The following is a 27378-nucleotide window of genomic DNA, read 5'->3' as shown; positions in this document are numbered from 1 at the left end:
AAAAAAGAAACCACAAATACACACAAGAGAAAACATCTTAATCTTCACCAATATTCTATACTACATTTTCCACTTTTCTGTAAGATGATACATTTTTGGATAAATTCACAGATAATAACAATAACTTTACTTTAGCATTAAAAATATTACTCCGATTAAAGAGTCTGCACATGCTGGTGGATTAATCATTACATTGGGTGGTGGACTAATAAATGTGTTAAGCACTCTACATAACACATAAACACAGCATTATATGAGAAACATTATGAATTCGAAAGAGAAGATATCCAAACAACCAGTAAACATTTTAGATGATTTATTCTTTATTTATGGATTACTTGTTTACAATCACAGTCAGTGCATTACCATTATGGCATCATTTTAACTAATTGCCTTCATAATAAGAGATGTTGCAGGGGCACTTCAGTATATTCTATATTCACGTAATGTCATAGTGCATTACTACAAACATTTTTTTAATCTAAAATGGAGTTTCTCATTAATGACACCATGTGGTTGTATTTGGAATAAACCAATAAGGCATAGTGGGACTGGCTTCCAAAGCAGAAAACTCCTTGAAGCCTTCTTACATTTGTAACAGTTCTTCAATGTTACCTAAGAATTTGCATTTTACATTTTCATAAATATGTCTTTGTATAGGTACCATTTATGCCTCTTTCCCACACCAGTTTAACTTAATTTATCACTACTCAAAATGCATATATAAGTGCACATTCAAGACCCTTTCTTTCTGATGCACAGAACTGTGTCCTTCGTTGTCACTTAGACAAAATGATGCATATGCAAATATGTAAACCCTATAGAAACAGAACTGAGACGCCAAACAGAAGGTGAGGTTCAATATGTAATTCAATGGTTCTCAAAATGGCAGGCTCCACCTCATTAGCTGTAAGAAGTCATCCACTGCTTCTCAACAACTAAAAACTTGAACATTACTGTTTTTTCTTAAAAAAGAAAAAAGAAAATCACATGAATTGAAATCAGTTTTCACTTTACATTTTTCACATCGTAGTCCAGCCCTCCAGTTTGAAAACCACTAATTCAATTCAAAAACAAAAATGTGCAAAGACCACCATGCATTGTATATTAGCTTTACATTTTTTAAAGTATGTATAAAAACTTGCAAACTACACAAACATAAGCGTAAGGCACAGAAAAGTGCATCTAAAATGAACAGATCCACATTCACTGCATTAGACCATAGCCTTATCAGAAGGACTGTAGGAAGTCCATCACCAAGAAACAAACAAAAGGACCTTCATTTTTCTTTGGTTAGAATTAGCCATACATATTTAGCTCCAGCAGGTAGCGAAGGCGGCACTGACTCTCTTTGTAGATGAGATATTCACTGTTGCTGAAGTGACTATCAGAAAACTGGGGTTGCTTTATTGGCTTACCCTGAGGCACAGCAACCTTCTTACCCTCCTGGGTGATGAAGATATCCTTGGACGGATCTGAAATCAAAGAATCACAAAGTGATATAACAAAATTGACAGGAGGTGGCATTCATATTGCACTTTTCCGGACTAATTTATCATTCAAAGTGCACTACGGGCCACAAGGTGCTTACATGAACACCTGCAGCCTATTTAGGGTCACCATTTCACCTAACATGCATGTCTTTGGGCCGGAGGTAAGGCAGCGAGCACAGAGAGATCATGTAAGCTGCACACAGAAAAGCTACTGCCACTCTGATTTTCAAATGTTTATATTTTTATTCATTTGGGGGAAACTGACACAATCTGATAACATGAATAGCAAGTTTCTTTTAATGAATTTGTCATGAATTACCAGTGGAAATTAAACTTCATCCAAACTGCCAAATAATTTCAAGGACAAAAGGCACGCAGATCTCTCAATATGCTGATAGTTTACTTTGTGACATTGTATATTTCTTTATAAAAAGGTATTATTTTACCGTACAAAACGTAAAAAGTACTGCACCTGGTTCGACCATGCCTCGTGCCACCACACTATCATACCCGGCCGGAGGCGTCCTCAAGGAACAATTGTCTCTGGTAATGGTATGCTCTTTGCCAAGGGCGACCTCGCTGAGAAACATCACTCCTGTATTTTTGGAAGGGCGCACTGAAAATGGACAGAAAGTGAAAAGTACAATGTTATGACTCCAATAAAGACCCAAAATTGTCTTGTTTCTTGCTTCTAGCCTTACCGTAACATGCAGACTTGCTGTTTTCAGAGGCAAAATAGATACCACAACCGACACGGCCTCCCGAATGGGGCATTATCCTCAGACCACTCTTCAGGATAGCTGCAACCACTGCTATGTTTGTACCATGCCACAGCAGACGCCGATTCTCCAGATTATCGTTCTCATTAAAGCGCTGCCCCTGCAATGCGGAACATGTGCTTTCGGTCAGAGGACGCCCGTTTTCTGTGTTTGACTTAATAAAACTGGCTGTAGTGCCTACCTCTGTCTCTCGATCGACTTCCCAAACATTGAGAATTTTTGGTTTGTAATAGTCACCTGAAGTCGCTTTCAGGTAATTTTCTATGATCTTCAAATGTGAAAACACAAAGAGGGAAATAACACAACTGCTACTATTGTATAAAACAACATGAATAGCAGATCTGAGATAAGCAGCAGTCCAAAACCTTTGTATTTATAAGACTTAGTCACGTAAGAGACAGTACCTTGAACATTTCTGTGTTCTTTTCCATCAGAGTCAGCTTGCATTTGAGAGAATTGTAGTCTTGGTCTATAGGGTGAGGAACCATCTGTATCATCTCTTCTTGAGCCTTCTCAGTCTCTGACTTCAGAGTCTGGGCAAGCTCAATGTCAGCCAACACCTGTAAAAAACACACAACAGGGAACAGACTTTAGGAATGAGAACACAGCACAGCGAGACAAAGCTTCTCCTAATTTATGAACCAGAAAATCTTACCAAGAGCATCTCTTTTTTCTTCTCCACAATCTCTTTGTCATTAATAGTAGGCGGTCTGTTCCTGCCAAAGTTATGTGGGATTGTGGTGTAGAATTTTGAGGAAAGCTCTTCTAGACGTCCTTTTCCACTTTTTTGATTCATAGCAGCTTCAATCTCCTCCAAAACCTCAAAGCCTTTTGCAATCTGGACCTTGCTGAGCTTGCCCAAAGGCATCTTTTTGATGTCTGCGTAATAACCACATACAAAAAACACAATTCTCAAGCAGATCATTGCATGTTTTCATAATTTTTGTGCCCAGGATTGCACTAAAAACACTTGTCAAAAAGTGTTTTTAGTGCAATTTAAAAGGTTTCCAAATTAGAAACAAAAATGTAAGGTTAGGTTGTTTTCAGATGATTAGTGTGCTCATAGAGGAAGCTACACAATTGATCCTTCTTTTGACTTCTTTTGATTTCAGGGTTTAGAAAAGCATAGTCAAAACAGGACACTCTCGTAAACCACGCAACCTTTCAGACCAAATCAGATAGTTACTATTAAGTCTTCACAGGAAACAAGTTATGGAGGTGCAGTGGGTTAAGCATAATAATGTGTGAAGCCAGCACTCACTTACTTTTAGAGCTATGAAACATGTACGGATGCACAAAGGGGACAAAGGTGCAGAGAGAAGCCTATCGAGTTTTAAGCCTGGGATTGCTTTTACTGTTTTATCTCTTCATTTTTGCCTTTTCTAGCTTTCTGCCTACTGCAGCTAGCAAAGCCCAGAACATTAATCATATATGTCCAAAATGCTGAGATGAGGGAAGATATGCAGATGTAGACTTTACCCTTTGTTTGTAACAATGTTTAATCATTTACATCGCATTCTTTATTGTTTCCTACAGTTCTTAGAAATACAAGTTGGGCTTAATATACAGGAGTATTTTTAAAGTCTGCACCCATTTCAGCTTCACAGGTACATTACACAACTGGTATTTTAAATACAAAGAGTGTTTGCAGACTGGATCTGTCGTGTGAAAACATTTACAAGTGAGACACACCCACCTAGGTTCATACATTCCATCGCCTCCTTGAACATGTCATTGCTGAAAATGAGCTTAATGAGGCTCTGTGTAGCTTCATCGAGGGTACAAGGTAGGGCGTTCTTTGCAACCTGGGCTGGCTTGCCATCAACACAGTCTACCTGCAATGTCCAAGAGAAGGCACAGGGAGATTCTGCTAAAGCTCATACAGAGTGTCAAAAGTCTAAAATATTAGAGACGCAGTTGAAGAATTTGTATTATTATTATTATTATTTTTTAGAGACTTTGCTTTTCATACTGTGATTTTAACAATTTGAGGTTTCATAACCACACTCAATGCTCCTTGACCTAATCATCAGGTATTTAAATTACCTTGATTTCAGCATCTTGCTCTCCATCCACCTCTATCAAGGTGTACTTCCCAGGGTGAGAGACAAAATTCATTCGGTCGCTCCAGTTGTTCTTTGTCTTGTCCTTAAACTTCTTCTCAAAGTCCTTGACAGCATTTTCAGCCTTATCAAAGGGCGAACTAAGTTTACTCTGTCCGACTTCCCCCTGAAACCAGGTTAGAAATGAAGCACTAACAGTGATGCTAATATGTCAACACACAGCAATAAGGGGTTAAAAATCAATAATGTCTGCTTTTCCCCCCTAAGCCCTTTAGAAAAAGAATCTATCTATCTATCTATCTATCTATCTCACGCTCTCTCTATACACATATATACATAAATATATATGTATAAATATATATACACATAGTGTGGGTGGGTACATGAATTAACAGAACAAAATGCATTTAAAAAAACAGTGGAACAAACTCACCACTCTGCCCCATCTGTTCCATGAATAGTACTTCTTGTTTGCTTTAACAACTTGGATGACATAAAACTTATTGTTGTTATGTCCGATATTTGTCTGATTGAGCATGCAGTCGTAATCCTCATACACCTGGTGAAGACATTAGAGAACATTTATCAAAATCAGCTTTCTGCTCCTGCACTAACAAGCCCTACTTCACGTGTCCTACCTCTCCACAGGATGACAATGAACAGTGTTCATCTACCTTCTTGTTGCTTTTTACTTGTGGCCCTGCAGCCAGCAGGGCTTCCTTTGCAGAGGTAAAGGCATCTTTGGCTTTTGGTGTTTCAGGCTCTTGTTTGACCTTCTTTCCACCAGCCTTGGCAGCAGAAGCAGCTCGTCTCTTTGGTGCCATGGTCCTAACTGAAAGGCCTGTACACAAACTTATCACTTTGGTCTCTGGACATCATGACTGGACAAGTTCACCGGCATGCCTGCACTGCTCATACAACCATCTCTGACTGTTCATCAGAACAAGCCGAAGTAGTCCCCACACATCCGTTACCGATAATTACAGACTATCTGCCATTAGTAAAAACAACACCCGACACTGCAACAGTAGTTTTGATATGTTTTGAAGCAGCGCAGACACTGGACCAGTTCCGCCCCTTGTTATTTATCATAAAAACAACAAGAATTTCCCTGTGTACGGGACTCACCTTGTAACGATAAATGATGCTAACAGCAGACTCAAAGATGTTCCTCGTCACCAATGCAGAACACCGGCTGTAAGTGAGTGTCTATAATTTTCTGTAAGTTTACAATCACTTCACAAAACACGGAAGTGCTGGAGCTGAGTTGTGCCCTCCTCTTCTGCTGCTGGAGTCAACGGAGCGGACAAACGGCTATACCGCCACCTAGCTAGCTGAGTCCGGTGTGAGGCTCGTTTGTGCCTTTCACAGGTGGATTAAGCGAGGACCAAGGCCAAAATGAACTGGACTTTTAAGTTCTGTGACTATCTGTGCCCTACCTATAGCTATTTAATATAACAGAGGTACTTTCTCAAAGGATTAATCACCTTGCTTTCCCTTCATCCGGTCCACGATTAACAACAGTAGGAGCTTCACAACTGTGCGTTTCTTTTTCGGATTTTCATGGAAAATATATTTTATATATCAGCTTAAATATTTTTATATTCATAGAATTTTATGTAGTAGCAAATTGCTATATAATATCATTTTCACAGCTCCCTTAACTTAAAAAAAAACTCTAGCAAACAGTCTTGCTAAGCAAAAATATTAATTACCTGATGTTTCCAGTTCAGTATATTTTGACATTAAATGTGTGAGATTGAACATGTTAGACTTACTGCAACTTGATAAAAAAAAATTATTGCAGTCATTTTTTTTAAACTTATATGCATATTTTATGCTAAAATTGTGGAGTGAATAGGTTGCAGAGAAAAAAAATTGGTGGTGGTGGTGTGTGACAATTTATTAATGTACAGTTTAAACTCATCAGCCACTTTTCAACTGCTCTAATAAGTTAATCGCATGCATAATATAAGATACTATGAGATGCTACGTATACATGTTTATTTCTAGCAACCTAATAAAGGGATTGTTCAGACAGCAGGGTACCATGTGACCTTTGTGTTTGTCCAAGGGTTAGACAAACATATTGGACAATCTTTGTCTCTTAAGCAGTTTAGTTGTAACTTAACTTAATAAAAATCCAGAAAGACTGTTTAAAAGCTGCCTAACATGATGAACTAAAATGAATGAGCTACATTTACAGTGGTGGTTTTCCTCATGAGGGTGAGACTATCAGTTCAAGAGTTTAACAGGATTGCTGCAATCAACTGTATTGCACAATCAGGCAATGCCGAAAATTAATTACCCCCACAAAATTGTGTCTGTGTCTTGATAATATGCTTGATATATTGCGAGCCTGTCTGTCACAGTAAGGAACAGCATGTTTGGCCTGTCCCACGTAAAAACAGCAATTTGATGATGTCCAGTGAGCAGATCTACTGAAGCAGAACTGCAATTATTCATTGACTTCCTTCATATGGAAATGTTCTATATTTGGATAAACCCCAAAGCTGCGTGCATGTTGGTCAAATTAAGACAAATGAAAAAAAAATGTGGACACAAGATGGCAGTGTTAAATCGTTGATACTGTATGGGCCGGGTCCAAGACAGCTTTGGTGAATTTTATCCCATGTCAACAGATGATATTTGTGCAGGTAATTCTCATTTCAGTGGCTGTTTGGTCTAGGCAGATGGTGTAGATTTAAGCTGTTAAAATTTGGGCAGCATAGATTTCAGATCCCAGCTGATGGAGGTTTGATTTGCACACTGTTATTTTAAAGAGTCGTGAAAGTTGACTTTTGTATTCATTACTGGGTTGCTTCTTCTGTCCAAGTGTGAAGATAAATAAGACACTGAGTCCCAAAATGTTCTTCTGGACACATCAGTGCTTTGCATAGGCCTGTGAATAAATTACTGGAGTTAGGGGAAATGAGAGGCACAGTGCAAAAACACTGCATATGTGTACTCTGTTTTGCATTTAGATAAATCCTGCACTTGCCAAGGGTGAAAATTTCATGTTATAACATAACATGACAGCAGATTTACAGTATATTTTACTGATTTGGCTACTGAAAATTGAAGGTTTATTTCACATTTTTAGATTATTGGCAATGTATTTTTGCATATGTTACCCTCTACAATATGAATCTCAATATGATGTGTAAAGGAACAGACTTTGAATCATTTCAGTTTTAATAAAAAACACATTTTATTTACATAAATTACAAGAAAGCACAAACTGGTTCACCAGAATCTACATTAAAAACGTCTTGTATATATTACATTTAACAGATTTACTATAATTTACTCCATTGTTGCAAGTAAAATCCTCAAAAACAAGGGCTATATGCGACTTTATTGGCATCTCATTTAAAATATGCTACGAGTAAAAGAACAAAAGAAAATAATCGGGACATTGTACTCACAGCACTTTGAGGACAACAAAGCCAGGACGATCATCTGTGTGACCTCTTCGATATCTGAGACACCTGACTCAGGACTAGTGATTATATAACTTTGTTTACAATGCTTGGCGAAAAATAAAATAAAATATAACTCAGCTGATCTTCACAAAGAGGATGTTGTGGAGTCCACCACCTCTCGTCCATTACACACTGTTGGAACAACATTGGAGGCCGTTGCTGCAAAACATAAAAAATAGGATATTTTGTGTAATGTCAGCAGTGTAGTGTAACTACTGTAACTACTAGTTACAGTTTGTGATATAAGCCAAAATTACTGTAACCCAAAGGGGCACCTGGGTCCCAGATGCCCCTGTGAAGCATGATAATTAACTCATGGATGATGTGGAATGCAATGCAGCTTGGTTTTTTTCTACTTATGATATGTATATTGAAGCACTGTATTTTCACTTAATTATCATAATAACACACAACACACAACAATTCTGTTCAAATCTTATAGAAATGTTCTAAATAAACAGACTTGGATTTTTTATTTACTTATTAAACTTATTAATTTATTTTTGGCTACACCAGGTCTGCACCATCAGGGATTGTATGGGGCCATTTTTGGTATTTTAAAAGGTTTTGTTTGGGTTTTTTTTTATTATGTATGACTTAAAAAAGACAAAAGAAAAAGGTTATGTATAACTCCCAGTGTCAGACAGACAAGTGTGACACAGTGATAAAGCATGTAGCAATATTTTCATAATAATATCAATTGTATTATTATTATTTAATATTTGTTTCAGTTTCACGAGTTTTGCTGTATCTTGGGTGGTACCTTGAGAAAAACTGGAGCCGGGGCCAGTGTTTACACTGAAGCGGGTGGTGTTCACCCTGAGTGTACTGACATTCTTCTGTGGCTGGAACAGGATGATGTGGATCTTGGGAGCAAAGAGGCAACCCAGTACCACCGACCCACTGAGACTGACCGAGATACACATGGTAGTGGTCTGTACCTGGAGGAGGAAACAAAAGGTAAAACTCCAAACTGTTGTGTTTCAGAGGTACAAAAATATGTACAGTAAGAGAAACGTAAAGTCACATTTCTAGATTGCCAAGCATTGAGGGAATTCCCGTATACCTCATAAGTGCTACTCTTAATTTCACACCTGTGGTTGAAAATGCCTGAAAGTTGCTAACTCTGTATATGGAGGACCGTTTTTGCAGCTCAAGAGTATTCATTCTGAACAAAAAAAACCCCTGAAGTCAGAAAAGAAATGATAAGTACGTCTTTCATAATTCAGAATCAAAGCCAGGTGCTACAGAGGAGGAAGGGGATTGTTTATCAGTTGGGATTTCTAACTAGAGGTGTTAAGCGATCTGTTTATTTGCTTGTCAATCAACTGCGTAACCCTCGCTCCTTTTCGGCTCACCCTGCCCACATCTTGCTATGCATCCTCAGTCTGCTTCTTGCTTTCCAACGCTTTCACAGTCGTCTTTTTAGTTTTTTTCAGTGAGAAGATATAACACAGCAACATGGCAGGTGCATTTCTTTTTCGCAAGACGCAGCAGGTGTCTGTCATCAACCTGAATGCTAATGTCGGTATTAAAATATTGTGGGTACCAAGTGTGATTCTGTGCACTGACAGCTCCACAGAAAAAGCTATGCAAGTTGAGACAGAGATGTAACTGGCACAGCGTCAGTTTACCTGGTTTATTTTGAATATTGTTTAATTACTGCATCGGTTTCTTACTCTCTCTGTAAATTCATGACTTGAATATAGATTTTATGACTAATCAAGAAAAATATCTACAGGACATTATTGATATGTATACTGTATTTCACACTTTGGAAACATAGTGGTTATCACTATGTGTGGTCATGTACCATGTAGTGTAATACAGCTATATCACTAAACTGACCTTTAGTTGCATCGAGTTTTCTAAGTTGCCATCTGCAGTGAATTCAACATTAAGATTCTCCTCACACCATCTTTGAAATACAGTGCACACTGACAGGCTCAGGTGCTGTGTTGTAATGTAAATTCACAAAGCCTCAGATTCCCATTTTTTCACTATATTTCTAAGCTGTAGTTTTGAAAGCATGGAGTGTAATGTACGGATGCATGGCGGCTGTTTAAAAATAATAATCTCACCAATCCCAACGCGGACAAAGGCTAAATACTTTTGGTTTTGAATAACAACATGGACAATACTGCATAGAAATAACCTGTTAAGTGGTTTTAATAATTCACAATATGTTGGAGTGAAAGAGCACAAGGAAGAAGAGGACAAGGAATCTGCTTTTCCCCTTATATTTCCCCAGATGTGTTATATTCTGGAGTGTGGATATAGAGCATGGGTGCTACAGTCTCTCTTCAACCTTGTTTTTCGCTGTATTGACCTTTGATGGTGCTGTTTTTGTTGCACAAATACAGCATTGTCTCTGTGTCTGTGTTCAGCTAACTTAATCCCTACAGAGACCCTCTGAGATGAGAGATGAAATTCTTCCTTTTTATTGCAGGTTTTACTGTGCGTTTATTGAAAAGCTTTACTGGAGTCTTCCAAGTCTGGCATGGATGCCGAATTTGCTAAAATCACAAGTAATTTAACGATCAGTTTAAGATTTATTCGATATTTAGATGTCGAGAGAGGGTTTTTTTGTTTGTTTTTCAAACTGCTGAACTTTAAACTTTGGACAGTGAACAGTTACTTGCTATGCATTTGGTTTTCAAGGAATTTGTGGTTCACCTCTTGCTTAGTCTGATTGTGTCTACCTATATATCTATATGGTTACTATATATTTAGTGGTGCTACACTAATTTTAGCTGAAGGCAGGTGTACCCTGCCTCTCGCCCTAAGACAGCTGGGATAGGCTGCAGCGCCCCCTGTGACCCTGAAAGGGATAAGTGGAAGCGAACTGATGGAGTTTGAAGCTGAAGGAAATCAAATTTAGGAAATATCTGTCTAAAAACACTTCTTGATAGACTTCACAAGCAGTAGTAGTTTCTGTAGCCTTCGGTGATTTCATAGAAGCACTTTGAATTTTAACAGTCGTAGCTATTTAATTAGCTTGCATTTGCTGCTGAGATGACCAGCACTGGCATAAGAGAGGAGCCCTCTTCCCCCAGCGGTGTGGAGAGCGTCTTAAATATTTCATTTGGTAATCAAACGTGTTATTCACGGCTCAGTAGATTGTATTTAGCTTAGTTTAACATTTCATGACTGCCTAGTACAGATCTGTATTTGTTATTCAGCTGGAGGTTTGCATCAGGCTGTGACAACAATTTGAGAAGAAGTGTAAAGCAAGGAAAACGTTGGTAATGTGTCCCTGCCTGTGAAAAACTAGAGACACTGTGCCAACTCAGTTGCTTCAGTAATTATTCATCGGTCAAAGGGGAGATTTGCGTCTATCTGATGAGTCTGTTCAGGCTGCGAATTGCGTTGCCTACAGGGCCTGGAGGAAGGGTTCCTCTGAGCCTCACTACAGTCCCAAGACAGAAAGCACAGCTGGGACTCAGCAGCCCAGTCTTTCACACTCCGTTCCACACAGCTACACACAGGGACTCACAGGGACTTTCAGTTCCCTAGCAGCCCTCATGGTCTAGCCTGTCTTCACCATGTTTCTGTAGAGGCAGCTGTGTCAGGAGGTTCCGCTGTCTTTCTCCCTTCTGCCTCTGTCTCATTGCACGTTGTTCAGATCCCAGTGGGATGAACCCACACAACTCAGACCACCTTTTCTCTGAAATTCTATCAGTTCAGTGTATGATCCTATTCAGCAGATGTCTGGCTGGCTGTCTGCCTGCCAGTTATTTCATTTAATCATAAGTAGTGTATAAAAAGAGAGTGAAAACAATGTAACCAAAACCATAGCGCACAGCACATTTTCCCCAGAGAGGGAAAAGACTTCTATCTTTGAAGTTCTGTTAAAGTTTTACATGAGGTGCATAGTCTCATTAATGGGTTGCTCTCACTCCCCACATTATTATTTAAACATTAGAGGTAAAATAAGGTAGTGAAAGTGTGCTGATAATCATAAAAAATTGAAGCAACTGTAATAAAGAATACATATTGTTGGGAGCCACAGGCGATGCAGATATTGCTGACAACTGAATCAATATTAACTGGCATTGCATATAAAATTCAAATTCAAGCCCAGAAAAAATTATCATTATCTACAAGGATGTATTCTGGTCAGACTATAGAAATCTAAAGCCATCTGAATAAATAATTTATTGCAAATGATTATCATCCCGTGTGTGTGTGATTTAGAGAAGAATTAATTAACAGTCAGTGATAGTAAGAAGTCTGTGCATTCCCCAACTTCCATTAAAAGAGCTGTGTGTGCCTGCTTGAGGAGCAGGTATAAGCTCAGTTAACTCACCCTGTAGTCACTGGCAGTAACATAGAAAATGGGCTGGAAAGCCAGCCAGATGATGCAGGTGGTGTACATGGTAAAGCCGATGAACTTGGCCTCATTGAAGTTCTCGGGGCATTTGCGGGTTTTGAAGGCGTAGACTGTGCAGAGGATAATGAGGATGCAGTTATAAGTGAGAGACATGAGCATGCTGGAGTCCTTGCTGTTACACTTCAGGGTGACCACATCTCTCCTCTCTGGGTTCACTTCCTTCCTCACCCCTGGGGTCTCCACCAGCAGCCAGACCACCACCACTACCAGCTGGCAAGAGATCAGAGCACCACAGATGGCAACCTGGGAAGCTGGGCTGATAAAACGAGGCCTCTGGGCTCCATCCTTCACTCCACTGAAGATCCGAGCAATGCGATTGGTCTTGGTTAAGAGGGCTGAGTAGCAAACGGCAAAAGAGGTGCCTAAGCCTAGCCGGCGTAGCGTGCACACAGCTGTGGAAGGTTTGGCGATGTAGATGAATGTCATGCAATAGCACATCAGCACTCCAAGCAGAAGAATATAGGAGAGCTCACGTCCACTAGCCTTCACTACTGGTGTCTCATTGTGTTTAAGGAAGAGGCCAATAACAAAGAGTGTACACATGATCCCAAGACATGCAATGGTGACAGGGCCAATGGCCCAAGCATCTTCCCAGCGGATGTACTCCTCAGGCAGATCATAACAGCCTGTCAGGTTGGCCAGGGGCCACTGTCCAAAACTGCAGTCAGCACAGGTAAACTCATCATGCAAGTACTGGTAGGGCTGACAAGGGATACAGATCCAGCAGCACACATCTCCCGGCTGCATACTCTTCACCTCATTCTTCCTGCAGGGGTCACTACACTGGGAGGTGGGCACAACATCACCAGGCCAGGGAATCAGGCTATGGTTCAGGCTCAGGCTTTGAGCCCAGTAGCCGACTTTACGGTAGACATAGCGTTCCCCGTCTTTGTGATAGTGAAAAATGTTGTAACGACCCAGGCTGTCTCCAAAAGTATCAAAGCGGACTATATTGTCTCTGTCTGGAGGACGAAAGGGGGCTGAAAGGAATAGAGAAAAATATTGTGTATTAGTAACAGATGTAAGAGACTCATCATAAAGAGTTTGGGACTACGGTATAAAATGTAAGGTATAAATATCTAAATTGGTCAACTTTGTAACATTTTAACTATTCAATTGTTTTGGAGCAACAACAGTGTGGACTGTGAACTCATATGTTATGCAACTCATTCTGTTTGTTCTGAAAGGAGAGTCTTATCTTTTAATATGTGCCCCTCAATATAGACTCCATGACTGTGAAAGGACACAGGTGCAAACTGGCAATTTACATGATGGAAGTCACAGTCTGAGTCTGTTCCTGGATGGAACAATAGGATGAAGATTCAGAACACACAGGACCTTACATGGCAAAATGTAAATTCATGGAAATCAAAGCAGAAATGAGCTATCATCTAAAAAATTGAAAGGTTACCTGCATATGAAAATTAGTGCTTGGGCCAGCTGTTAGTGATAATTTTCAGTACTGGTTAATCTACCTGCTATTTTCTCATTTATTTAAATAAAATGTTAAAAGGCTGTAAATGATGCCTTTTATTGTTAACCAGAGTATGAGGTCAATTTTTAATCACCGTTACTCTTTTAATCTTATTATTAAAAGTTATAATACTAATATATTACTCAACTTATTATTTCTTAAAATTACAGTTAATAAAATTGCAATCAAGTAACTGCTTCAGTCTGATTACTGTGCTAAACAGCCATTCTTTTACATACACTGTAGGGTTCCTCATTCAGTATTTTCATTTACAGCCTACGTATCTATCACACGTAATGATTTCAAAATATGTATGAGTCTAGTGGTCCACCTGTTTTTGTATGTTTTCTCCTTAGAGTGTTGCAGTGTCTCATGGGATAGACTAATTTAAGGCCTTTCATCCAATTTTAATTCTCTGGATAGTAAAAATCCTTTGGGTATTTTATTATTTATTTATTTATGTTTTTTTTAATTTAGAAATCATGAAATGCAGCACAGCTGGATACAAACACGGCTGTCCGCATTCATCTCATATCAATGAAAATGTCAGTATTTCCATAAATCAAAGCTAATTTGCACAAGTAGGAGCATTTATATTGGAAAGCCAATCACTTACGATGTGTGTGAACTGATGCTGTTACAGTAGTTGGCACTTGTTTTGTGCTGCAGCTTTGTGTAGACAAGCAGGAAACAAGTTATATTTTTTAAGCTGTGTCTGATTTGTTTTAAACTAAATAATCCATTGTTCTTTTCACACTTGCATGCATGACAAAAGCAGCCTCCGAGCACGAGGGTGAGGAAATTGTTTCATCTCTGCTAATTGAATCATTATAGAAATGTTCTCTAGGTGCAGTGAATAAACATGCAGACTTAGTCTTAAATTCAACATTTTATGGAACTCTAAATTGATTTAACTCAATCTGGCACCATCTAGTACATGCATTGGTACCTGGAGTTATATTTAGTTTTATATACAGATGTTCAAATAATGACAAACATATTTCTTTAAAGCTTTGCTTAAGTAATGTTAGTTCATTAAGATTCACTCACCATCAATTTTGACCTTGAGAATATAGTCTCTGTAAAATTTTCGTCCATTGCCAGGCTTAAGAGCATCGCACACCTTGGTGGAGTTTGGGCACAAGGCTTGTCTCATGTTATGTAAGGCAGTAGCCATTGCATAGACAGCATTCACTACAAACATGATCTTGGATTCTGGTTGAAATGGAACCTCCCGGAGCGAGTGTTTCCCACAGCCTAGATCATGGAGGCTGCACTGGAACTGGTTTTCCCAAAACTCTCTGAACCAGGGATTTCTGGTATTGTTGTATGGATGTAAGGAGGTGAAGTAATCATTAAACTTGGGAATTTGATAGGAGGAAAGTTCAATGGTGAACGCCCCATCTGCCACAGCTTCACTTCCCCTCACCACGCTCTCCTGGGCTCCCCAGCCATCACTTGCCACCCAGGTAAAGGTCACATTCATGCGGTTGGCTGCTACCAGCAGCTCACGGGCATCTTCGCTGCGGGTAAACAGAATGACCACCTTGGCGGTGGACTTCTGCTGCAGGGAGCGGATCACGTTTTCATAACTCCACCGGCTCATGGAGCGGCTCACCTTGGCCGAGGTGGCAATGCAGATTTGGCGGGCACGAGCTTCCTGTTGGAAGGCATCAATGCCAGTCTCACCGTAGTCACCTTCTGATGCCACTGTCGATACATATGTCCAGTTAAAGTAACGTAGGATCTCTGCCATGGCCTTAGCCTGGTAGAAATCGGGGGGCACGGTGCGGGCAAAGTAGTCATAGCGGGACTTGTCGCTTAGCTTGGCACTGGTTGAAGCATAGCTGATCTGAGGGATCTGGAAAAGTCGCAGCAGGTTGGCAACCTGGAGGAAGGGAAAGACAACAAATAAGCCTTTATGAAGTATTGATAATATGAACATGCAGTTCCAATTTTCTATATTTCTACATAAATATAACCAGAAAAGATGTTCATGCAATAAAAGTAGATAAGGTTAAACAAATAAAGCAAATACTATTTATTTATTTGTGTATTAATTGAGGAATAGATGTTTCACTATAAATCTGTGAGTGTGAAAAGTAGGAAAGCTCTGGGATCAGAATCCACTTCTATTTAATGAACAGGGATATAAGGCAGTTAGATTTTCACAACACATGTATCAGGATGGAAAGGGTTATAGAGCCTAAAAGGTTTAGACCGCGCCAATTTACTGTTAAACAGACTGTGTACAAATAAGAAATACAAATGAAGCTTATAATAGCCCGGGAGGTCATCACAAACCCAGGGCACCTCCTCTGCAACGACAACCCTCTGTCACTGGCTACAACAAAAACAATAGTCTTCAATCCAGGGCTGCTAAAGGTCAAGTGATCGAGCCAGAAAGCTGTTTGACAGATGATTTATGAAAGAAAGAGATCAAAATAGAAGTTTCTGGTTAGGGTTAGGCAAGGTAGTGGTAGTATCAAGGTTTGGGCTTATTTTCCTGCATCTGGGCCAGGTGAGCTTTCTCCATCATGGATGAAATAATGAATTGTGAATTAAACCGCTAAATACTAGAGGCAAACATGAGGCAAACACCTGTATATGAAGTGAGTTTAAAATGTCAAGCAACAACGCAACGACCCCCAGCACATGAATTATTCTATCAAATAATGGTCAAAGAAGCAAACAAAGAAAACAAATCTGACGGAGCAAAGAGTTCACGTAAGAAAACCCACCAACATCCCGGTTTGAACCTGCTCAGCACTGAAACCTGGGATTAGCATTGAGGAACTAAAATCCCTCAAAACTAATGAGCAGGTCTGATCCGCAGTCACCTGAAACAAACATTCCCATGCTTTTGCCTCTGAGAGATACATAATATTAGATCACTGTCTTCAGTAAATAAATCACAATGTGTAACACAATTGGATTGTATTTATGAATGCAATGATATGCAGCCGCATTTATGCAGAAAATCTCTAAGGATTCACAATATTTTTGTCACAACTACATTTTTTTTCTTTCAGACTGAAGCGATTAAGTTGTTAAAGCTACACAGAAAACATACATCTGTGGGATTTGTTATAATTGCCTATTATTAAATATATTAACGAAATTAACTAGACTACGTCTTTTCCCCCTGCAGATGCAATTAGTCTCCCTTCATCCAGGCTCCTATTTCTTAAACGGACCCCTGCTAGTCTCTTTAAAACTTAACACTCCTGTTGAATCAGTGGTGAGATCCTTTTATGTCTTTAATAATTGCAGCGACTGCCTGTCTACCTCAATATTTTTGATCTGTAATGCTTTCAACAAAAAATAAACAATAAACATGCGGAGCACAAATGGCTGAGTGGCTACAGGTGGTACACAAAGTAAACAGAATAAGAAGGAACACATTTTCAGAAAAGTTTCTGATGAGAGAAGAAAGAAGCATGACGAGACAGGAGTAGAGTGAAACCGAGGGTAGGGATGAGAGTGAAATGACGTCAAAGTGTCAAAGAATCTCAAAACTTTGTATTTTCTGTGTAATAAGTTTTGTCAGTGTTGTGACACTGCATGCTGTGTGTGCAGAAGCCGCTACTGACTAACTTTTGCTTCAGGCACTTCTGTGGGAGCCTAAGGGGAGTCAGTCTGATCAGTCAAAAGAATGCCAACCTAATTATGGCTGACTTTAATGCCGACTCTCACACCAGCACACTCATGGTGCTGCATCCTGAATGTCAATGAGTCATTCTTATAAAAGTCAGAAAGGAAATTCACATTCCAGCTCATCCAGTGTGATTTCATTTATCATTACTATATATTATCTGCATGTAGCTGTAGTGAGAGCAACCTGGTTTACGCTGCAAGCAGTTTATAATAGTGGTAGTATTATAGTTATATATATATATTATATAGTAGTATTATTTTGACATCTATTTGAAAATAATGGCACTAATTTAAGTGCTTTGATGTATCAAAATCATGAAATGGAGACAAAGTAAAAGCATGGCTATATGTGAGGCTAGAATAGTATTCCTATAGGTAGTAGCCAATATGCAAATTGCAAGTTATTGGTAACAAATCGCTTGATTTGGATGGAAAACAGTGAGTAGCAAGGAAAAAGCAAGTCACATCAAATAACATAGGCAGACACTTCTTAGATGAGAATTTATCTTTATAGAAACACAGAGCAATGCACTGAAATGTCCCCTTAGATCTGCTGTGATGTGCTTGGATTTAAATCATCAGAGCTTTATAATTCTGTTGGATCGTAGTGAGATGAATGTTAAATGAGCCAATCACAGTGATTTCCAGGCTGCTAATTTTATTGAAATGAATGACAGGATGTTTCACACAAAAAATGATATGCACAATCAAGTGCCACTGGTCTTGTTTTTTTTACCACCACTCAAACAGGCACAATATCAAACACTTTTACTAGCGGATGATTTAGAGCTTTTATTTTGCTTCTTCTGTAGTGTAGCAAATGAAACACTATGAAAATCCAGGTTGTTGAAACACTTTACTGATTTTTTTTTCAAAGGTTCGTATTCAGTGAGAGTTTGAGGTCATCTGGAGGAACTCTGATTATGCAGAAAGGCCTATACGTAATCACATTTCTACATAAAATCATCTCTGTCCATAAACCGTCATGACAGCCATTCTCAACATGTGGTAAAACAGCTGTCAGTACTGTGCTTGCTTGCTTTAGGAAGAAATCAGCGCATAACTTAAAGTGCAAGTGACATGTTAACACAGATTAATCATTTTTACATTTACCAGTTCATCCTATGATAGCTAATCAGTGTACTCCATAATTCTTTCATATTTTCAGTGGGAAATGTTTCCTAACAATTCATTGGGGACATTCACAATTTTTTGTGTTAAATTGAGTTTCTCCTGTATTTTTTTTCCCAGTTTAATATTTACATAATGATATCAGCATGTTGGTGATATGACTACAAAAAGGGACAGTAATGTTTCCAAAAAATCAAGGTTTGCTGATATCATTAATACATTACTAGCTGTGCTGTGCAATGTATTTCTGTCATGGACTGCAACTCCTGACTTAAGCACCTTGATTATCACCATCTTGATTTTTTCAATTTAGACATCACAGGTGTGACATCTCACCCTCTATGCTTCCTGCTTCTCCCAGTCTTTCAGTCTATCCCCCTCTCTGTGACTTCATCTCTTAATGTGTTAGTGTCATGAAAATGGCTCTCCTTTAACCTGGCTAAATCACCATGGTAACTAATGCTAACCTGATCAGGAAAAGTTTTTTTCCTGAATTTTTGATTTAAAAATTGGCTTGAAGTGCCACATTTTCACTGATAGTTTTATTTACTACATGTTTTAATTGTAATATGAATTTTCAGCTGGTGGAATACATTTTTTGTGCAAGTTTTTAAGATTGAAGCCCAGCTGTAAAGTTACAGCAGCACAAACAGTGTGTTGCATAATTAATTTGGTGATGCAGAAAATCTTTGCTTGTTTTTATACTTGATTCTAGTGTTTCATACACTGTTTGAACTGCAGCTACTAGAACACAGAGCACACACCAAGAACACCTGTCCAGTCAATAAATGTAATTTTACTCTAAGTTATCTAGAAACTGAAATGATTTCCACGTCTTTATTTATCTTTTATTAGGCTGTAATGTTTCCAGTTTGAGACCTCTAAAGTACTGCCGTCATGTTCAAAATCCCAAGATTGATGCTTTTCTGCAGCATTATATTCATGTCTTTTTTTAGACTTAAATGTTCTATACAGACTTTTATTTTTACTTTTTATCATCATCATTTTATCATCATCATCTAATAGAATCACTGATTGGAATATGCATCACTTCCCTATGAGTCATACGAGACATGAAATGCATGTGAGCATGCACAAAATCTGAAGCTGAAAACCAAGTTTAACAGAGAAAGCTGATAACCACCATCACCACCTCCCCCCAACCCCACCAGTAAAAAAGCAAAAAACAAAAAACTGGATGTGTTTAACATCTTCATAGTGTTCGCTGTTATATAAGGAACAAAGGCTAAAAATTCTTTTGGTTGTACTGATGGTTTAAACCGTGTGTTACATGCTCAAGGATGATTAACTGGTGAGATATAAAATGAACTTGAAAAGTAGAAAATTCGAAGTAGAAATTGCTGTGAAAGACGTTTTTCTTTCAGTTTAAAGTTTGTATTCACATCCTGACTTTAGCATTAACAGAAAAGCAGCCAGAAAGTCTAAGAGGGCTCCTGTAGGCAAGAAACAGACTGTCATCGAGGCCTGTGAGTCCCGTGACTGTTAAGCTGAGGGTATTAACCATCTCTGAGCTGTTCTAGACAAAGAAACAGACGTGTGCTATCGATGCTAGGAAGACCAAATTGGTCATCTGAGAATACTCACTGGAAAATTCATTAAGTATACCTTGCTGGTACTGGGTTGGACCCTGTTTTGACTTAACCCTTGTGTGGTGTTCGTATTTTTGTTACTCAGCCAGTGTTCATGGGTCTGGTGGACCCGCTAGAGTTTTGGCTTTCCAAATTAACACTATCAAACAATTTTATGTTAAATTACTCAACAGATGTTTACTTCATCCCAATTACAAGACATATGAACAGCAAACATGGTTAATTTTTTCCCTTTACCTTTGTTAGATCACATTTATGAATTAATGTGCTTCTCGTTTTTCTTTTATATAAAATGTTATAAATAAATCAGTTATAATCAAGTGGAGTGAGTGGAAAGACACAACACATTTACACGTGAAAAAATAATTAATTGTTTAATTTTTCTTTTGAAAAAAACTGAACACGGGTCTCACAGACCCGAACACCATACAAGGGTTAATTTTTCATGGCATACATTTAACAAAGTTCTGGAAACATTCCTCAGAGATCTTTGTCTATATTGACTTGATAGGATTACACAGTTGCTGCAGATTTGTCTGCTGCAAATCCACGATGCTAATCCCCCAAAGATGCTCTCTTGGATTGAGATCTGGTGACTGTGGATGCCGTTTGAATGCAGGGAACTCATTGTCATGTTCAAGAAACCAGTTTGAGATGATTTGACCTTTGTGACGTGGTGCATTATCCTGCTGCAAGCTCCCATAAGAAGATGGGTACACTGTGGTTATAAAAATATGGACATGGTTAGCGACAATATTCAGCCAGGTCATGGTGTCTGCACAATGTTCAGTTGGTACTAAGGGGCTCAAAGTGTGCCAAGAAAATATCTCCCACGCCATTATACCTACCACCCACCTGAACCATCGATACAAGGCAGGATGGAGCCATGCTTTCATGTTGTTTGTGTCAAAGAAACAGAAACCGAGACTCATTAGGACCTGACAACATCTTCTATTGTCCAGTTTTGATGATCCTGAATGAACTGTAGCCTCAGTCCATCTGCTTCAAGGTTCAGCGTGTTGTGCATTCAGCTTTCTTCTGCACACCTTGGTAGTAATGAATGATCGAGTCACGTCAGCTCCAAGTATACTGCCCATTCTCCTCAGACTTCTGACATCAATGAGGCATTTTCAGCCAGAGAGCTACTGCTCATTGGATATTTTCTCTTTTCCAGACCATCCTCTGTAAACCCTCGAGATGGTTGTACAGGTAAACCAGCCTGTCTGATACCACTGAAAGTCACTTAAATCACTTTTCTTCCCCATTCCGATGCTCAATTTCAACTTCAGCACATCATGTCTATATGCCTAAATGTAATGAGTTGCTTCCATGTGATTGGCTGGTTAGATATTTGTGTTAATGAGGAGTTGAACAGGTGTACCTAACAAAATGACCGGTGAGTGTATTTCGTTGTGTTAATGTTCATACGTGAGTTCACCAGCTGCCTTTTGTTCTCTGGTTCCCTTAGGTTTACACCACCTGCAGCTTGATGCAGGTGGTTGTTACAGCTTGCCTCCTTTGTGTCTGCATTTTGGCCCCTTTGATCTGAACTCTATTACTCGGTAATTATATTTATAACTTAGCACGCTGCTTATAAGGAGGTTGTCACTATCGGTTGTAACAAACTTTCCTAATCTTTGCCTGATTTCTGTCGTCACTACAATACAGTATGATAGTATGATATAATGATGACATTTATATAAATATCTGTCTAGGGTACCTAATATTCCACCTGTAGTATCAGTACATTTCACGGCATAGTTTTGTTGCCATGATTTTCTGTGCACGGTTAGAAAAATAAAAACATTTATCTGTGCTGCAGAAATTCTTCAATGCTCACAGTGATAGTTCTCTGTGGGGTGTTGAATGGAGCTGTAATCCACTTACACGTAGCTTATGGAATCTTGTATCACACAGCAGCAGGCATGACACTGATACAACAGGCTTAATGGAAATCATTATATAGATGTTTATATGGCATGTATTAAAAAATGACGATTTAGGGTCGAGGCCACTGGTAAAATAGGATAGTGTGCGCACAACTTCAACAATCACCATTTTTCTTTTTTCTGCTTATCCATTTATTACTCTTGTCATCTTGATTATTTTTTAACATCATTACGTTACTTTAACCTGGGAGGTTTTTGCCAGCTGGCTTCTGCGGCACAAGGATTCTCAGTCGAGAATGAACTCCCGACAGGTTCAAAGGAATACAAAATATGACAGTAGAGGGCAAGAAGTTGAGGAATGAATCCTGTCACTGGAAAATCTGTGGCAAAAGAGGGAACGATGTGAAACACATTAAGTCAGTGTCTACCGGAGAAAAGTTTTCATCCTGCAGTCTTTTCTGTTTAACAATTTGCACTCAGAGGGTTTCTTTCTGCCTGCACCTGCAGGTTTTAAGAAGGTCCTGAGAACGGCTCTATAAATGGCTATATATAGACAGACCTGCATGTGCTTCTTCTGGTGTTGTACATTAATTTAATGTCAATATTAATACTTTTGTACTGGAAATTAAAGAGGGAATCTTAATCTTTAGTAAATTTGGTTAATTTAGTGGTCGATATTGCATGTCTTATGACTAAAATTTATTGATATAGCACTTATCGAAATAAAAGCTGAAACCTTAATTACATAACTTACGGTTTGGTGTCGGATCACCACTAACACTGCTACTACTACTTACTTTTTGCAGGCAACGATTGGCATTTTGTCTATTGTTTTTGTTTTGACAAAAAAGACAGCAGGTGGTGTACAAATACGAAATCTTAAAAATTCATGCAAAGGTAAATGGTAAATGGACTGATTCTTATATAGCGCTTTTCTACTCTCCCGGAGTACTCAAAGCGCTCTATAAAGCGCAAAGGCGAAACTGAACACTCATTAAATTAATTTACTTGAATGGATCAAAATACTAAACTATACATAACTGCCTTTGGTTTTAGCTGTAGTGTGTGGCTTCCAGTCTCTTACATTCAGCTATAAGGGATCATGCTGCCTCAGACAGCACCTTATTTAATTAATACAATTAAGAACTGGCCTAGTGTGGATTTACAGCTCAGGGTCTGGTTCTGAGCAGATTACTGTGAAAGTGGTTTCCTACCAAGCAGTGAGGGCATGCCTGATCTGGTAGCAGCACTTGGGCCGATCTCTCAGCTGTCATATACTGCTAGTTGGCAGGAGAACAATGAAAAGATTTCAGATTGCATGACAGAAAAGTAAAAATATATATGTGCAAATTTCAAATGTAAAAATATGCTTTGATCTTTTGGAGATATGGAACATATGTTGCACTGATTTTTTATTATTATTAATTCTCCAATTTTATATCATCTCCCTCTACACCGAATCAAGTTTTCTCTGATTGGTTGACCCACATAAACAAAAGGTTTCAACAGCAGGTTGGTGGGACTATAATTATATATATATATATATATAACTATATTAATGATATTATTGAGCTAATTGCCATACAGAGCTCATAGTTTTAAAAAAATGTTTATAAGAAAGTGTTAATAGCATTCTGATTTTTGTACATCCGTTGACCTTGATATAATATTTTGGCCATGTTCATTATAAGCATCCACCAATGTATATACGGCAGTAATGAACTGAAAGAATTTAATATACTAGTGAGTGGGTGAGATGTGCTCAAAAGAAAACATTTAAAAGCGAGAGATATACAAGAACACAGAAATAAGAAACTGAAACAGTGTCCTCGTCCAGAAAATATCAGGCCTCCTTTGTAGAGATGTCATGATTTTTTTTGATTTTTTTTTTACATGAAAAGCCCATCTGCTCTTCCCAGAAGACTGTTTCTGTGTGCTTCTACAGCTATAACACTGTATTCCCAAAGCAGCAGTCCTTAGCTTCACTCAGTATCACACACACACACGGCCCACCGCAGCACTGTGGAACACTCAGGCAAACACGCACACGGGGAGTGGACATGCATGCACGCACAGCACACGCACGGTGTTATCATTAGCAGTGGATCGTTATCAGTTTATTTCTTATCATTTAGTTGCTTGGCAACAGCTTTAACAGAATAGAAATATGAGCTGTCACATACTTGGAGCAAGGTTGTTTTTGATCAGGTCCTGCCCTCTAATGCTGCTGGATAATACGAGTCTCCTTTATGCTGCAATAGTCTTTCAAAGCCCCCAGAGCCATGCGGCCATTCAGATTACACTAAATGAGAGGCTACGGCTGCACTTCCATTCATTTTAATTTCAGTCACTCAGCTTGGACATGTACTGCTTTTACTCATTTTCATTCTTTTTAGTCATTATTTCAATTTCATCTTTTTAGACTTAAATCATATCTGCCAGACATGGTCAGTACAATCCAGCCGGACACTGGTGTTAAAAAGCCTCAGACACAGAACAACAAAACTGGGGTTCAGCTGACTTTAAGTCAAGTTATCATTCATATCTATCATATAAGATAGATATAGATGTTTGTGTGTTTGTGTGTGTGTATGTGTGCGGTGAACATGATATTTATTTCAACTGCACAAATAGTGGATTTGGTCAGGTGGCTGAATAATCCAATCATATGTGAATTATTTACAATTTCAGGGCACATTCTTCACTTTTACCCATGAATAATGTATTTTGCACAGCATAGCTTTACCGATACGTTTCATCATTATTATTCTCCGGGGCTTGCGTTCTGTCATGTGTGTATCCATGTTTAAATCCTTCATATGACTCATGTATGCTCTGGAGATTGGCACAGTCTACCTGCAGATGAAGACAATGCTAAAAATAGTCTTCTTTGCGGGTGATAAAAATGAAATTCTCGAGCTGGCTGAAAGCTCATATATATATAAATATATCCTATTTTTTTGCTCACACAGTTTAGTCTTCAAATGTCAACCAGACTGCTCAAATCAAGATCAACATTTTTTTTAATTCCAGCATGCTTCCTTGTGAATCCAGAAGAAATTCCAATTATCCACAAAGTTGCCGTTATTCAGAAAGCGCTTTTATCCAAATACCCTGGAACAAGCCACGTTTCTGCCTCCAGACAGCGATTTTTGTATGCTGCTCTGAAACATCACAGTGTGTTATTTTCCATTGTTTGCAGATTGGTTCCAGAGTTTTTTGATTTTTTTCTTTTTAAATCTATCCGTGTTTTATGCCTGAGCATTGTTCTTTTGTGAGCACTTGAGTATTTGACATTCCAGAGGTGTTGTTCTTCTAATGCGCCCCGGTGATTATGTTTTGCCTGAGGATGCTCTCATACCGGTGAGTCATATTCAGCACCGAAGACTGCTGTCGGGGTAACAAAAAGTGGTGTCCCGTCCGTGTATTAATCAGAATCCGACCCCGAGGCTAGATGTTCCTGGACTGCAATTGTAGAATTTAATGCACCCTTTCTTTAACCCACCCATTTAGGACACTGCAGAGTAATAAAGCTAATGTCCCCGGTTATATAAAAGGTATCCCAACAAAAATTAATATAACGTGACACCGGATGTGGACTGGCAAAGCGCTTCAGTGTCTTTGCTTCAAGTATAGAATGATATGTCCAGAGGGTAAACGTGTAACTTGTTGGTGCTTCACACATGAATAAAGATGCTGAATGTAAGCGAGCATGTCATCACAAGGTCATTACTCACCTTGCACTGATGACCCACTGTTTGGATACTCCACAGGGAAAATGGTCGAGGCTAAAAATTTGAATCACCCAACGATTTCTACATGTACATTTAGTCAAAGCATCCAGATGGCATCACAGACTTCCCCCAGACTGTTTAAGATACAGACTTGGGGTTGTGAAGTGCTTTGACGCCACATGACGCCATGTGACTCACTCCATCGCCTTCACTCTGTGATCAGATTTGCACGTTGGCGTCTCCGCGTTTCTGAGAAACATGAGCTTTCATTCCATCCCCCCGTTTTTTTCCGTCCTCTGTGTGCATGCACACCTCTGCCAATCTACCAGAAAGCCCGGCTGCAACCACAGATGGGGAAGACAGGACCTACCCTGCAAGAGCGTCATCAAACTTCGCCTCCACACTTAACTCAATCTGGGCCCGTGTAGCTGCAGCATGGCTAGGCTGGCAGCCAGATCCGCCCCCATATCTGCGATTGTCACACCACAACACCAGCAGCACAGCACAACACGCTTCTTCATTGTGACAGATTTAGACAGCACTCAGCGTTCTCACCACCTGTCAGTTCGACATGTTCCGCCACGTCGCCGGACCGAAAAGCGCCTTTAAACTAATAAATGCTGCTTGTCCTGTAACTGCCTTGCCTTTGGGGTGAAATACACACATGTGTATTAACTCTGTGCCATTCGCACAGATGGGCAGACATTATAAAGTTTCACTCACTCAGGCTGGTTCACCGAAAGGTCTGACAGGCTATAGATTATATACAAATGAGGCAGTTACAAAGAACGGACACATTATGTGGAGATGATTTCCAGCAGCAGCACAAAAATATCACATATTTCTCATGGCCCAAATGCATATGTTTGTGGATGAACACTGTCCCAGAAAATAGCAGTAAATCTTTAGAACATTAGGAAGATTAAATATAACTATGTGGTTAAAGTTCATTTTAAAATGCTAGCAAGTGTGTAAGAGGAGGGCAGATTTATTTGCATAATCACACACTCACCAACCAGGCGTGAGAAAGAGACGGCGAGCACACCTCATGACTGAACTTCATTACAAGTTATTTGTGGTATTGAAAAAAAAGACATCTGTATCCTATGGTGTACTTCTACTATGAGAAATATTCAGCGAGAAGCTAGGGCAGACCTGAGACCTCAGGCTTGTAATAGCATACCCATAAATTACCACAAGACAAGGGCACTCTCTGAGGAGCCCCAGATGCAGAGTTTTGCTAAAATTACAGCTCGTTTATCAACTCCTTTATTTTCAAACTTTCCTTTTGAACAGGAATCCCTCTATAGGTGCTATAGGCACGACTTCCCTTAAGCCTTTTCCCTATAGCTCTCCAGGAGCTCTCCACCTGCAAAGTGTATCATTTCTTTACATATTTGGTATTATTTTTTTGTCAAGACTACAGTAAATGAAGATGTTTGCATTTACATAGCACCTTCCCAAACTTACTAACCATCATTTACTCATTTAAAAACTTTTGGAGTTATCGTATCAATTTTTTGCAGAATAGAGACAGATTTTTCATGTGCCCGCTATAGCTAGTGAAGCAGCTGTTCACAGGGAATTAATTATTTTTGGCTTAGCATTGTGGGCATGTCTATATTGTAGACAAAGTGTGTATAGACGCTTCCCCCAGCCTATTGTCCTGC

General features: G+C 39.1%; 2 protein-coding genes and 1 long non-coding RNA gene across 5 annotated transcripts in view; 1 reads left to right on the top strand and 2 right to left on the bottom strand.

Moving 5' to 3' along the window:
• Positions 1-301: 301 nt before the first annotated feature.
• parp3 (poly (ADP-ribose) polymerase family, member 3) lies at positions 302-5660 on the bottom strand. Of its 2 annotated transcripts, none has more exons than XM_004544834.5 (11): positions 5464-5660; positions 4974-5176; positions 4769-4894; positions 4319-4501; positions 3969-4107; positions 2928-3151; positions 2677-2832; positions 2454-2540; positions 2195-2372; positions 1966-2109; positions 302-1475 (listed from the first exon to the last, which is right to left on the bottom strand). In XM_004544834.5, exons 2-11 carry the CDS (start codon positions 5157-5159, stop codon positions 1300-1302), a joined length of 1599 nt encoding a protein of 532 aa, XP_004544891.1. In that variant the 5' UTR covers positions 5160-5176; positions 5464-5660; the 3' UTR covers positions 302-1299. The 2 variants fall into 2 exon arrangements, with proteins under 2 accessions (XP_004544891.1, XP_012772976.1); XM_012917522.4 differs by having other exon boundaries at positions 5010-5176.
• LOC143418619 (uncharacterized) overlaps positions 5646-27378 on the top strand; it is a 52460-nt gene continuing 30727 nt past the window's right edge. For both annotated transcript variants that reach the window (XR_013098638.1, XR_013098639.1), the window contains exons 1-2: positions 5646-5875; positions 8552-8780. This is a non-coding gene — a long non-coding RNA (uncharacterized LOC143418619). The remainder of the gene's footprint in view (positions 5876-8551; positions 8781-27378) is intronic.
• grm2a (glutamate receptor, metabotropic 2a) overlaps positions 7529-27378 on the bottom strand; it is a 33795-nt gene continuing 13945 nt past the window's right edge. The window contains exons 3-6 of the mRNA XM_004544835.4: positions 14738-15575; positions 12130-13193; positions 8584-8761; positions 7529-7979 (exon numbers count right to left, since the gene is read on the bottom strand). Of these exons, the coding sequence (XP_004544892.1) occupies positions 7906-7979; positions 8584-8761; positions 12130-13193; positions 14738-15575 (2154 nt within the window). The 3' untranslated portion in view covers positions 7529-7905. The remainder of the gene's footprint in view (positions 7980-8583; positions 8762-12129; positions 13194-14737; positions 15576-27378) is intronic.

This window comes from Maylandia zebra, linkage group LG5, assembly GCF_041146795.1.
Source record: "Maylandia zebra isolate NMK-2024a linkage group LG5, Mzebra_GT3a, whole genome shotgun sequence".
Taxonomy (NCBI): Eukaryota; Metazoa; Chordata; class Actinopteri; order Cichliformes; family Cichlidae; genus Maylandia; species Maylandia zebra.
The sequence above is the reverse complement of the archived record's forward strand: the minus strand, read 5'-3'. Positions and strand labels throughout refer to the sequence as shown.